This window comes from Mytilus californianus, unplaced genomic scaffold (genome assembly GCF_021869535.1).
Source record: "Mytilus californianus isolate M0D057914Y unplaced genomic scaffold, xbMytCali1.0.p SCAF_4, whole genome shotgun sequence".
Lineage (NCBI taxonomy): Eukaryota > Metazoa > Mollusca > Bivalvia > Mytilida > Mytilidae > Mytilus > Mytilus californianus.
The window spans coordinates 49,028,812-49,043,707 of NW_026262690.1; the positions used below are offsets into that span (position 1 = coordinate 49,028,812).

A 14,896-nucleotide genomic window follows, 5' to 3' on the forward strand; every position below is an offset into this window, starting at 1 on the left:
AGTACCAAACCACAAACCAGCTTACTAATTATTGGACCATTCACTGATTTAAGTATAGATCTAGGCAGTTTAAACTCATCTTGGTCTATGAAAAAAATCATATTCATTTATCAAATATGAAATTGCAATAGTCTTTCCCTAAGATATTTTTTATTAAAAAAACAATTTCATCTGATGCTGTACTTTCTTTAATCAGTAAATGGTCCAGCACACAAAGAATGACCCCAATGAGCTTTACAAAGACTGAAGCCACAGGGTTAGAAGCAATTATCTACTCAGTTATTCCGCTTTCAACTTTAAGCCTTAAACAATCAATGAATCTATGAATTTCCATATAAAAATCAAAACGATATTTGAAAGAAATTTTGCAATGTGCATTCTAAGCAATCAACTGATGAAAGACGAAAAACTAAGTAGATAAGCCGAGAAAGCACTAATAGAGGGCGACACTATTTTTACACTGACATCAGGTCTAGGAATAGATTTCTGTGGTGACTTGCTGGCCATTCTCTTCATTGCTTTGTAATACTTCTTCTGGTCTTCTGTCATAAACATTTCTAACGAGCCTCCAGCCTATTAACAACATGCAATATACATACAATTGAAAATGAACAAAAAATGAAATACGACTGAATGTAAAAATAACATATTTCATAACGTAACTTAATTTTAAAGTAAATGATATAATGATTTTTGTAATAAACTTTTGATGAAATGAAAGAAAGTAAAATATTCAGATGGAATAAAATAAATAGAAAATTGATCATTTAAAATGATATTAATTCAACTTTATCTTTGGTATGCTTATTTTGATTTGACTTATGACAAGGAGTTATCAAACACCAATCAATACAATTTAAAATTGTTAACCAAAATGTACAACACACAGAAGTTTTTTGCTTTGTTTATTAATAACGACTATGTAAGGTGACAACTATAACCTGAAGACCTTTGTAGTGAATGACAACAGTATGAAAATAGTGTTTTTTATTCCCTGATGCCTGATTGGGATACAATCAGTAAATGTCAAAATAGTTCATGCATTGAGCAAATATTTGTGATATTACTTTTCTTTTACCGTCCATCAAAGCTTTACTCTAAGCACCAATATTTATAAAAACAAATCATTTAAACAGACTGCATTGCATCTTCTAAATATGTGTACATTTGTGTGCACCAACTACACTTTTACTTCAATGGAGGGTTATTTCTAAAACTGCAATCCCATACCATGGTTCAATAAAGTGAATATCTATTGGATTTTTTTTTAAATATATGTTAATATGTGACGTCAATTATATTAACTTCAGGTATAAATTCCTTTCCAATAAAGGTTGCGTTAACTCTATGTGAGATTATCCTGAGAGAAGCACTTAATTTAATCAAAATGAATTGGATTAATTGCCCTTTGGTTAATTTACACTTTAAATCATCTATATCTGTACTGTTTCTGCACAGTCCATCACTAATCTCATCTCATCTGAAACGCTGTCAAATTTCATACAAATCTTATGATGCATTGTATACGGACCAAGCCATTTAGAACAAAGTTTTTATATTTTGAAACTGATCACTAATGCTATATGAAAGGAGACCTTGTATAATGTCTTATTTTGGCCCTTATTTATGTTTTGGTGAAACTTGAAATTATATCATTGTCTGGAATAATTTAGTTACAAAAATTACATTTTTTTTTAAAGCTGGTACAAAAACAGATCAAATACTAAAAAATATAGTTATGATCTAGATCTGACATCCAAAGAATACATTTTTACATTAATTATTTTTCCCTTTCGTGCAGGTAAAAATAAACTGTCACAGCAAGATATACTATGCATTTTACAGCACTATAACTTGCATACGTTGTCTCAAACTTTAATTGTAAGAAGAACCAGGACCATGTTGCAACATAGATGTGTGTATGACTGTTCGCTATGTTATTTTTGTGATTATTTAACTGTCAGTGTTAAATGGTCTCTTGCATGGCACTTCTTAATCTTCATATAACTACCTATAACTATATTGGCATATCACAGTGAATTAAAGATGTCACATAGATTATTATAGTTGGTTGAGGTTAATTGTAAATTTTTATTTTAACAGATCAGAATTCACTTTATTATATAGATATGAACATGCTTCCACAACCAATTTACGTACCTGTAACTAAATAAAACAGGAAATTAAAACTGGTCATAAAGTATTCAAATTAAATATATAAGCTAAAATTGCCTTCCCCAGGTTATATGTTAATGTTTTAGGGACAATAACACTTCTTTTTCTGTCCGTTTATTGTTTTTTGCTTGAAACTCATATTTATCTACTTTTATTTCTTCTAAAGATGGAATAATATCAATCTAGTAGTTTTAACAGCTTTTGCCACTTATAATTTATAACAGTTTTATTTGTTTAGTTCCTACAAAAATAAAATCAAATTTGCAATGAGTAACTCATACAGTTGAGGTTCTGCTTATATTAAGATAAAAACAATATTTTTTTACCGATGTTTTTTTTTTTTTTTCATATATATAGAAAAGTTACAAAAGGACACAAAAATATTCTTTTTTCAAAGAAGTATTTCAAAATCAACGATTTGTACAGTGATGTTAAGACCAGTTGACATTTTTAGAACAATCGACTGTTTTGAATAATTCATTTTAGAAATATTTCTATTGTATCTGAACCACTGATCTTTCCCTTATTTTAATTTTTTTACAGAATATTTCATTGTTTAATTATATTTGTGTAACAACTATCTTCAAATTTTAAAATACATTTTTTTTCATATTAACCCATAATTTCGTTGTATTTCGAACAACCGATTTGGGGATATAAACATTTTCAAATATGGTGCAAATGTAAAAGAAAATATGATAAAACAATACTGGTACCTTCTCCTATAAGACAATGATTTTTAAAACAAAAATATTGAAAGTTAAATATGAAAATCTCATGAAAAATTATTACAACAATTAAAAAATAATTGTGATGAGAGTTCAACCTTTCTATTTCATATCAACAGGCATGAAGATATTTTAATCATTTCATTTTGCATATAGGCCATGCTTAGCCCAGATTAGTAGCCCTTTGTTTCATTGGTTATTTTATGCAATTTTACGATATTGTTGTTTCGTGTGCATCCATTCTTGTTCCTACAAATAGCTAGCCGTACAATTCAACAACAAATCATCACTTTAAAAAAAAATGTTTTAAATCTTTAAATGTATAATTCCAGTTAGCATATAGTTAATTTAAATAAAAGGTTATTATTGTGATCGCAAAATACAAAAAAAGAGACAAATAAAAACATCAGAAAAAATTCCTGGCTTCCTCAAAATTTGTGAAAGGATATATCGTCATAGGACTATTCAGAATTGACAATCATAAATGTCGATTGCCGAAAAGAACATTATGAATAAGTATAAAACCATTGCAAATAAATGTAACTGAGACTGTTTAGTGAAACACATTTTGAAAACTTTTCAATTAATTTTATGTCATAGTTTGGTTTCATTTTACTCAAATTATTTTGGAAATATATTGAATGTTAATGAAATACATTTTGTCATCTAGAAAAAAAATTAGAACCAATTGTTTTACTTGTTTTTTAGACAATGAAATATTTCGGCAATGGTTATATATTTACAAATATTTGTTAACAATTGACAATATTTTTATTCCATACCTTTTTCTTTTGCTGATTGAAATTCTCAATGATGACACCAATAAAGAGATTCAATGTGAAGAATGACCCAAAAATTATAAACAGGACAAAATAAAGGTACATATAGACATTGATCTCATCACCAGGTTGAAAACCAATTTCCTGAAAAATAAACATGTTTCATCTATTATAAAAAAATGTTTATTTCAAGGAGGCTGCAAACCCCCCCCAAAAATGCAATACAAAAAATACCAATGCAAATCTGACAAAAACAAACGCTCGACAAATTATTATCCTTTTTATTATATCTTTCTCCTGCTTTTGTTAGATGTACTTTCTCCTAGTCCTGTTCAATAAAATATCGTATGGACACAAAGAGCCTGCTTTGAACACCTGCATCTATGTGTTATACTTTCGAAAACCAGTAATATAAAGTTCTACTATTTTCACTGACAGGTGGTTGTATTGTAACAGGTCTTGTTTAAACTGTTGCCCGGGTCCTCCAGTAGATTTAACAGGTCTTGTTCAAACTATTTATTTTTCGTGTCTGAACTATTCGTCCGGAATTGTGTTATCCATAATCCAGTCTGTCTCATGAGACATTAACCCATCAACATAGGGAACCAGCTATAATATTTATCCATCGTATTCCACTAGTTATTAAATGTAAAGTCTGTTTAATGTTCACATATTTAATATCCATAAACTGCTTATAATATACAATGAGGGATCACAAAATTAATACAGTGCGTGTTTCACAAGTTAATATCTTAGTTAAAACTTATATGTGTGCATAGCTCTACCTCCATATTGAAACTGACTAGTCTCAACTTTCCCATGAAAACCTTCTATATGTATTAACATCTGTTTATAATTATTTTATATCAAACCTTGCTTTATGTTTACTTTATATTTTCACAAACTTTTCTATGCTGTTGCAATTCTACAGTGCATCCCATAAAATGTCAAGATTAATCAAAATGGAAGATTAGTAAACTGATTTAACTATTTACAAATAAATCTTTGAGTACTTGACCAAGCTCCATCATCAACTTATGTAATATAATTAATTTTGATATTTAATATCATTTGTCAATTAAAAGTGATTTTGGTGAAAGTTTTTGAGACATAGTTCCAAATACACCCAAAACTCCGGTATGATATCTTCTGGTCATCTTTCATGCAATTGTAGTTTCAGAGATGATCATTCAAAGTGTATTTTTCGGTTAAATTTTGAATTCCTGCTGGCTTTTACCATGAGATATAAGAATGAATCGACCATCTTATTCCGTATTCCTAACAAATATTAATGTACCGTTTGCTGGTTATTTAAAAAAAAAAACAAAGACACAAAAAGACATCGGAAGCGGAAACATGGCATAACTCAAATTAAAGTTAAGATGGATGACAGAGTGAATCGTCAATCACCCTTTAAAGCAGGTAAAACAAAAGTTGACTAAGAAGGTCATCTTACGATAATTTTGAAACACATACTGATTGCAGTCGGTAACATCCTTGTATACAGGTTCGTTTTAAAACTCAATAACCTTGGAATAACCTTGAAATGATATTTTTTAGATTTTGAATTGGGCAAGTGATTTCGGAGAATGTAAGATATTCAAAAAATATTGTATATTGTTAAAAAATATCAACTTACTGTTGGAGTATCTATGGCATCATCCATAATAAGGGTCCATCCTTTATATGTTGCCTGTCAAAAATGAAAGAATCATACAGAGTAGTTTACAATACCACATGCTAAACATTAATAAAAAGATAGAAAGTCCTCCATCACATTTGAATAATTGAACTCATCAAAGTTCATTTACATAGCCTTCACTCAAATTTCAATCGTAAGAATTAAAGTTGCTTAAACGAGGGGGAATGGAAAATAATATTACATTAGAAAAATCTGTCTACAATTTTGATCAATACTGATTCCTGCCCTTAATCCCCCCTCCCCCCCTGATAATCTGACTCGTTCTTTATCTGATGATTTGTCGTAGTCACATTTCATTACTTTATCATCCTTCAAACTATCATTAAATACGACTCATTACATAATTCATATGAGCATCCTGATCGATGCCTTTAGTGGAGAATGATCTTCATATTCTTTGGAAGCACTTGAGTTCACCATGTTTTATGCTAAGATGCTAGTTACACCCCACCAAATTTATATGTGCATAATACATAGAAAAAATCTTTTTCATTGGATATTTTTTTAAGGAGAGTGTTTTTAAAACTAAATGTATACTTAACTTGACATGAGAGAGACAAATGTTCAAATAGTCTGGTAACACAAGTTTTCAAAACACTTTGTGACATGACAGACTTTCCTCTCCTAGGTTTCCTTTGAATATATATCATTGTTTTTAATTTTTGTAATGAAAACTCCAATAGAAGAAGAAGAAGAAGAAGAAGAAAAATGAGAAGAAAAAAAGATTAAAAAAAAAGAAGAAAACTTACCACTTGAAACAAGGCCAGATATGCATTAAAGACAGTATCAAAATTGACATCTGGATTGACCCACTTATAGCCGGTTTCATTTTGATTTAGGATACAATCATTATAATGAGCTACTATGTTCCGTGGTAGTCTGATATTGTCTGAATCAACACATCTGTGAAATTTTCCGTTAAAGAATTGGACTCCAACAATTCCAAAGATCAGCCAGAAGACAAGACACACCAACAACACATTTGCAATAGATGGAATAGCTTTTATCAATGCATTCACAACCACCTGAAACAAAACAAAATAATACAAGATGGTTTTAGAGATACAAAAAAGATATGCATACGATAAAAATAGGTAATTTGTAACCAATCATGTTCCCACTAGAGTAAAAAAATACTCAGATACATGCGTACCTTTTTTTATGTGTATTGGTGTGTGTTTGGTCTTCTAATAATATGTATATTGATTCGTTTATTTCGATTTCAGAAGACGACCATATTAATACAAAAAACAACAATAAGCGTATATTAAGAACTCTAGGTCTGGAAATTGTTTCCGCGATAGGTATGATTAGTTCCATTATGTGGGACAATTTATGGTTGATTTTTCATACTTCATACTTTAAAGGAACATTAGCTGTCAAATTTATGATCACCGATTTGACTTAAATTCTCATATTTGATTAATAACATACTAAAACGTAAATCCAAATTACAACAGGTCCAAAAGAAACAAATAGCAATGCATGGACTCGTTATAATGTATCAGCATTTCCTGCGTATTTTAGACTAGACACAATCTAATTACTGTAAATTCAGAAATTATTGCGTGCATTTATTATTGCGATTTTGTCATTTTAGACTAAAATGCGATTTTAATTTTTGCGATATTGAGAAAAATCTTGTTTAATTCATATAAAAAATTTCAAAATGCGAGTTTAAATTATTGCGATTATAACCCTGTCGCATTTTTCGCAATAATAAAAACATCGCAATAATTTCTGAATTTACAGTAACCATCGAGATTACCTCGGAAGACTGTCGATAGTCATTCAACCCGATATAATCATAACTAGAAATAAAAATAGACTTAGAAGCATGTGTAGTTGTGTAATTAAGATTTATCCAGATCTGTTTGATTTCATGTCATAAATTTTAAAAATATACATGGTATATATCTCCCAATTGATACGATATTCCCGGGCTTTTATTTCCTATCATGATTTCCTTGATAGAGGATTGCTGCTCACAAGGAAGCTATTAAACCAAGAGTTCCAAATGGTGAAGTTGAAATCATCCCTTCATAAATTTTACGGATGCCATCACGAGTTGGTTGACTGTTATGGAATAACCGTTTCACAGATGATATCGGATATGTTCCTTATGTCGTAACTACAATACCCTTCCCTTTTCACGAATGTGACCTACCGAATTAGACTATTTACCGGATTTGTAATAACATAAGCAACACAACGGGTACCACATGTGGAGCAGGATCTGCTTACCCTTCAGGAGCACCTGAGATCACCCCCAGTTTTTGGTGGGGTTCGTGTTGCTTAGTCTTTAGTTTTCTATGTTGTGTCATCTGTACTATTATTTGTCTGTTTGTCTTTTTATTTTTGGCCATGGCGTTATCAGTTTGTTTTTGATCTATGAGTTTGACTGTCCCTCTGGTATCTTTCGTCCCTCTTTTGTAGGCCGAATCGTTGAAAGAAATGTTTTTTTTATTGTGTCTATCTTGTTTCGCTTTTCAATGTTGACATTCTTTTCTTTTTAATAAACTGAACACGTTTAGGGCAAGTGTAACCAATTTTCAGCCAAAGGTCAAGTTATAACTGTTTGAAAGAAAAGAAAACTCGTATTTTATTTTTTTGTCTAAATGGCAGCTAATTTCCCTTTAAGTTTTACAGATGGAAAAAAAATGTTAACGTGCATATGGTAAATATCATATCAACTAACATACTGTTATTAGTGAATGTAGGACAGATACATTTATATCTGAAATTCTCTTTATCATATCAAAATAGATCAGAAATATTTACATTTATTTCAATGTGTAATGGCTAAGGTAAATCACTTGATTTTTCATCACAGAGGGAAACATGCCGAAGTTCAACTCTTGGTCATATGTTTAGAAAATTAAAAAAAACATTGATGTAATGATAATATGCAAACCTTTAATTTATGTACAAATAGTCTATATTATATAAAAGTTAAGCTTTAACAGTATATGAGGTAACCGGAAAAAACAAGGTACCAACCCTTGATTATTTCACAAGTAACATTAAAAGTTCAACATCCTGTCATTTATGAAAAATTTACAGAAATCTAGAATCATCATGATATGCTAACCCTAACCATATTTACATACACAAACTGTATAATATTAAATTCATATGGAAAAATGGGGGGGGGGGGGTGAGGTCCTCAAACCAGGTACCTTGAATTTTTTTTTCAAATGAGGTTTAATATTATAGCTTTGTAGAAAATAAGACAAAAATCAGAAACATGATAATATTCAAAACTTTTTTATTTCAACTAACGCTCTGTGTAAAATAAGAATGTCTGGCTTGAAAACAGTCACAGGATGTAGACGGACAAACAATGTTTCGTATGTTGGACGTAGTGAAGGAAGGATGAATAGGGTTTAATTAATTTGTCTCAACGCTTTGTAACGGGATACTTTTTTTTAAACTGTGGACATAATACTATCAGACCCTTAACCAAACATTAGTTCCATATCTACAAGCTTACCAAAACAAAGTCGCACAACTGTTAAAGTATGGAATGAAAACCTGCGTTACATCATATATATTAATGTGAAAGTAGAGCCATATGGAAAAAGTTCAAATTTATAAACAAATAAGCTCTTGAATTGTATTTATGTGTTACATATTTTAACTTACATTTATTATAAGCACCAAGATCTTACATAAACATATAGTTTTCTGTATATACCAATGAAAATATGATAAAACATGTAAATACTTTGCATAGAATTCATAATAATACCATATCAAATTCAAAAGAAAGCTTTAAACATACCCGCATTCCTTCCCATCTGGACACAGCACGCAGTGGTCGCAACGCTCGTAATGTTCTCAGTGCCTTTAAAGAACCTACACCGTCACCTTTTTGTCCCTCCTCTTGTGGCAAGTTTTCAATAACTAACATTATGATAGATATCTATAAAGAAGTATAAGTTGTAAGTTAATCATATAAGTAACAAACTACACAAAACATCGAGATAATAGGGGCCTTTTAAGATTTTCAAATATGTTGGCCTCGAGCATCACTAAAGAGACATTTATTGTCGAAATGCGCATCTGGTGCAGTAAAATTGGTACCGTCAATGTTGTTTCAATATTTCCTAAATTGACTACTACGTTCTCCGTAAAAACAGAGAGAATATAACAAGGGGTTAATCTAAAACCAAAAATTAAAAATTAAAAGACAACACCATGTCCACAAAAACAATCGACGAGAGGAAAAAACACAAGATAAGAATCCATGTTTTATTTCCACTTTATACTATCAAACTAAAAAAATCTAATCAATATCTTCAAGAAAATTGCAAAACAAATTCAAAATTGATCTGTTACTTTTTTAAATATGAATATATGCCCCCACTTGCGTCAGTATGAACCTAATTTCAACAGTTAAATGGATGGACCAATACGAATAAGTGTGATTAAAGCATGCGATGTATTGCTTCTTTTTACAAGAAGTAGAACATATTTGTATAAAAAGTGAATACAATTTTGTAAAAAAAATAGTGCATACTTACAGAAACAATTACAAAATCCAGCCAACACCAAGCATCTGTAAAGTATTTTTTATACCCAAATGCAACCCATTTTAGCAACATCTCTAATATAAAGATGACTGTGAAAAATTTGTCAAAGTAATTCAAAACTTCCCTCAGCACCGGACGTTCACGCAGATACACATCTTCAAGTGCCTAAAATAATGTATTAATAAATTATTTTTCTTATAAAGTACGTGTATCTAGAACATGAGGTTACCTTAATGAATGCATACTTTATAAACTTTCAAAACCGGAAAAGTATACGTGTAAAAACTGAATGCCAGTCTACCATTCCAAGTTGTTATCGTCAAGTGAGCTAAAATTGTTCACTTTGATTGCAAAGCACTTCATACCATATTGACATGTACTGCAATGACAGTGATTGTAATATTGTAGAATTGTCTTCATTGGTGTACATTTTTATAAAATGATACACCAGAAAAATAACAAGCTTTAACATAATATTCTATTTTACATAGTTTAAAGTTTAACAAGGAAATTATCTAATGTTACATGAATTAATTAAGTCCTGTGAATTAATTAAAATTTATATCCTCATTCTTTTTTACAATTGCTCAGAACATGTAGAGCGTGGTAAAATAAATATGAAATTTCATTCGTCTTTTACTCATAAAGAGTTTTATCTGTCTTTTACTCATAAAAATTTAAATTTCTTGACATTTATTTCATTATTTTTTTAAAAATCAAGCATATGGAATAAAAATGAATAAATTAAAAGAATCAAATTTTTACTTACCAAGGCTAAACTACTTGCAAGGATCATTGTTATAATGAATGTTTCAAAATACTTATGTTCCACCATAGCGTAAGCTTTACATCTAAGGGACCACCATTTTTTCCCAATTGCTGTGTGTTCTACGCGAATACAACACGGACAGTTCTTTCTAAAGATACTACAGAAACATTCATCTGGCTGGTTAGCAAAAACAGCCTCAACATCGTTAATCTCTGGTTCACCTGTTGCATCTACTTTCTTTAAGCTTATTTTAGAGTCTTCATCATCTGATGTTGAGCTACTACTAATACTTTTAGAATCATCTGAATGTTTACTTTTGATGGAAGAGGCTCGACTGGCAGATTTTGTTGAAGCCTATGGTATGCAAAATACAAAGGAGAGCAATTGCATTTTCTTGTGCAAATTAAATTTCGCATGTGAAAGCCGAAATACTATTAATGAAAAAGTATGTCTATCATGGTATAAAATTGTAAACCTTCATACAATTTGCCTCTTGGTCAACAATTTAAAGACGTACTTTTAGGTTTCTTATTCATTTTTGAAATTACAAACGATGAAAATAAGAGAAAAAAAAATATTCTATTAATTGCATTAAATGCAATTGATCTTTTTAACATGACATATTCCTATTTTATTTTAATTGATTTGTATTAACATCATCATTTTGGATAATGTATACTTACATTATCACCTTCAATGGTATCAGGCATTCCATCAGGAATTATTTCAACTAAAAAATTAAAAAAGAAATGGCTATATTACTCGTGAAATAGTCAATTATATAAGAAACAAACATCAAAGAACAGGCATATCATATTCGTATAAGGAATCAAAACAGTTATCCAATGCCAAAAACTGATAAATACATTTTGAATTGACAAACAAAGAAAATAAAACCATCGCATCAAATCGGACCAGAGTGAAGCCTAATGTAAGGACATAGTAAAAGTCTCCTATCATGGAAATTGAGACTCTGTAAAAAACAAATGTTATGATTGAGAAGATCAGACAACTTTTTTTAGTTAAATTTAGTCTCTTAACACTTATATCTCAAATAGTTAAACACTGTTTTAACAGTTAATATTACCAAATATGTAGTTGCAATCCTGTCTGATGTTTGTAAGTGCACTAGTATGTGTTAGCATTTGTACTTATATTTATTATCTCAGACACCAATGTCACAAAGACACTATGGTACCCTTATTATCTTTTCATATAGTCAATGTTGTTTATGATAAAACTGAAATCTACTTTTGTCCAATCCTGGCATACATGCCTTTTTATGGTGTACGTAAAGGCAACGATATTTAACCGATGTTCAATTGAAATATAGATATCAAATCTTAATAAAAACACATGTATTAAAAGAACAAGCGTAAAGAGATGTATGCTATTAAATAAGGAGTTATGTAGTAAATAAGAATAATAAATGTAGGGATAAGATCAAAAGCTGACCTAAAGACATCATGTTAAATGTTTTGAATTTTCTTTCTCAAATCACAAAAAAAAAAATGAAAGTTTCAGACAAATGATGTTTATGTACGAATGGTAGTCACTGTATTTGTCACATTAACTGTATCAGTGAGTATTACTTTACTTATCAGAAGTAATACATAATGATACCCAACACAACATTTAAGAATGTCTCAGGTATAATTTCTCAGAGAAACACAACCGGTAATTCAAAACATTATAGGAGGAATAAGGGCTATTTATGGTTAAGATGCTGACATATTTTCAATAATTTTTAATTATGCATTTAAATGGAGTTTCTTACAAAAATGGGTAACTCCATATAAAGCGATGGCAAAATCCATGATATGCTAGGGGAAACCCTGAAACTAATTTGGATAAAAGACAAAACAGGGGTTCACAATGACATAAAATTGATGGTGAAGGTACTGAGAAAGTTTCATTAAATTTGGAATTAAGATTATAATGGTAATGGATTGCTGTCAAATATTATGGTTAAAGGAAGAGAAGTGGGTACAAATGGATATGAAAAAGTCTTCTCCAATTTTTTTTTCTCAAGATCTTATTGAAATATATCTTTGTTAGTGTCAACAGATTTAAAATTTTAGGAAGAAAAAATCTTTATACGCTTATACAAATATTAAAACTGATTAGTCCAACCACATAGGTCAATTCGAAGATGCAATTATATATTAAGAGAGAAAGCTTGCAAAAAGAAAGCTACAAAGGATAGATACAACGGAAGTGACTTAAGGAAGTGTGTTAGAGAATGACCTGTCGCTGTGTCTGTTTTTGTTAGTTTGGGATGGTCATCAAAGTTCTGGGGATCTATGGAACCATTAATACCAATGACTTGATGACCATCAACCATGCTGTCTTTTCCGTTCATATCAAAACGGGATACTTCCGGTGATGATGGTGGTAAGGCTGGAGGTTTTGGTTTTGTCACTAACCGACCTTTGATACTTTTTGCAATCACTATAGTTTTCACTTTAATCCATCTAAAAAACCTGAAGCAAAAAGAAACAACTTTAAGTCTAAAAAATGTAAGCTACTACTGATCAAATATTCAACACAGCTCTTTTACGTGTAACTAGAGGCCTGTGTCGCTCACCTTGGTCTATGTGCATATTCAACAAATGACACTCTTCAACATTAAAGACGAGTATAGAATTCATGACAAAAATCTCTGTTTTGTTGATCTTGTATTGCTGATCATTAAGTCTGTTTAGTGTCTCTCTATCCTATTTAGTTTAATCTCAAAATACAAAAGAGGGTAAAAAAAATCCTCATTTAAGGGCAATCACTCCTATAAAGATTGACAGTCTACTATCTATATCAGCAAAATTTGACTTGTTAGTAGAGCTTGACTTGCTGATCATTTTTGTGATTTACATTTTTAGATTATTTATCTATTATAATTTTTATCCTATATGACAAAACGCAAAAAATAGTGAAAATCGTCAATAAAGGGCAATAACTCTAACAAGGAGTTGTCACACGACTTCCTCCATATTGTCTTTATTGTAGATCTTGTCTTGCTAATAATTTTTGCTTATTTAAGTTTCAATCTATCTATATAATTTTTAAGAAATTAGGCAAAAACACAAAAAATTAGTAAAAATCGTCATCAAAGGGCAATAACTCTAATAAGGAGTCGACTGACGATTTCGACCATGCAGACTTATTTGTAGAACTTGTCTTCTGATCATGTTTTCAATTTAAAATTTCTCTTTATCTATTATAGTTTTCAAGATAGTATGCAAAATGAAAAAAATGGTAAAATTTGTCATTTAGGGGCAATTACTCCTACTAGAAGTCGTCAGACAGTTTTGACGTACATGAACAATTGGTAGAATTCAACATTCTCTAACATTTTTGCTACTGTCAGATTTTCTCTATTTATAATGGGTTTCAAAATAATAGACAAAACTTGCATTTTACCCCTTTGTTCTATTTTTAGCCATGTCGGCCATCTTGGTTGGCAGGCGGGATCATTGGACACATTTTTTAAACTAGATATCCCAATGATGATTGTGGCCAAGTTTGGTTAAATTTGTAGTAGTTTCAGAGGAGAAGATTATTGTAACAGTTAACAGACGACGACGGACGACGGACACCAAGTGATGAGAAAAGCTCACTTGATCCTTTGGGCCAGGTGAGCTAAAAAAATGCGGATAATGCGCAGGATGAATATATATTCACAATGAATCTGGTTACGAATCATAAAAGTGGTAACTTCTCAGCATTAAAACCTGTTATTTAGTGGTTGTCATTGGCTGCTGTCTGTCATACTTTTTTCACCATTGTTGAAGTATAAATGAAGCCGTTGTTGTCTTTACAAGGAGACCAGTAATTATTCAAATATTTGTCATTTGGTCCCATTGGTTATATTCTTCTTCTTATCTCTATATTTGTTACTTTAAACTTTGAATTTATAATCAAAATTTCAAATTATCTAACACAATTGCCCCTTTCTATAATAAGTTCAGAAAAAATCTGAGATAATTGCATTTTTTATAAATATCTTCAATGTGAAATCAATCATATTTGTTGTTATTTCATAAGTGAGGCAAGCACTGCTTACCCTTCTGAAGCACATGAGTTCACCCTCGTTTCTATGTTCGTGTATCGTACAAATTTTATCGTCTAAGTATGATGTTGTGACTAGTGTTTTCTGAACCCATTGTTACTTTGGTATGATGTTGACTCTTAGTAATTTTTTTTTACAGAGT

At 30.5% G+C, this 14,896-nt stretch overlaps 1 protein-coding gene across 7 annotated transcripts in view; it reads right to left on the reverse strand.

Annotated features, from left to right (window-relative positions):
• LOC127738170 (sodium channel protein para-like) overlaps window positions 1-14,896 on the reverse strand; it is a 124,023-nt gene that overhangs the window by 12,473 nt on the left and 96,654 nt on the right. For 6 of the 7 annotated variants that reach the window (XM_052249311.1, XM_052249314.1, XM_052249313.1 and 3 more), the window contains 9 exons: window positions 12,936-13,171; window positions 11,372-11,418; window positions 10,689-11,042; window positions 9,911-10,084; window positions 9,169-9,309; window positions 6,134-6,409; window positions 5,322-5,375; window positions 3,686-3,826; window positions 466-573 (listed from right to left, as the gene is read on the reverse strand). In XM_052249311.1, the coding sequence (XP_052105271.1) occupies window positions 466-573; window positions 3,686-3,826; window positions 5,322-5,375; window positions 6,134-6,409; window positions 9,169-9,309; window positions 9,911-10,084; window positions 10,689-11,042; window positions 11,372-11,418; window positions 12,936-13,171 (1,531 nt within the window). The remainder of the gene's footprint in view (window positions 1-465; window positions 574-3,685; window positions 3,827-5,321; window positions 5,376-6,133; window positions 6,410-9,168; window positions 9,310-9,910; window positions 10,085-10,688; window positions 11,043-11,371; window positions 11,419-12,935; window positions 13,172-14,896) is intronic. The other variant, XM_052249315.1, reaches the window with a different exon arrangement.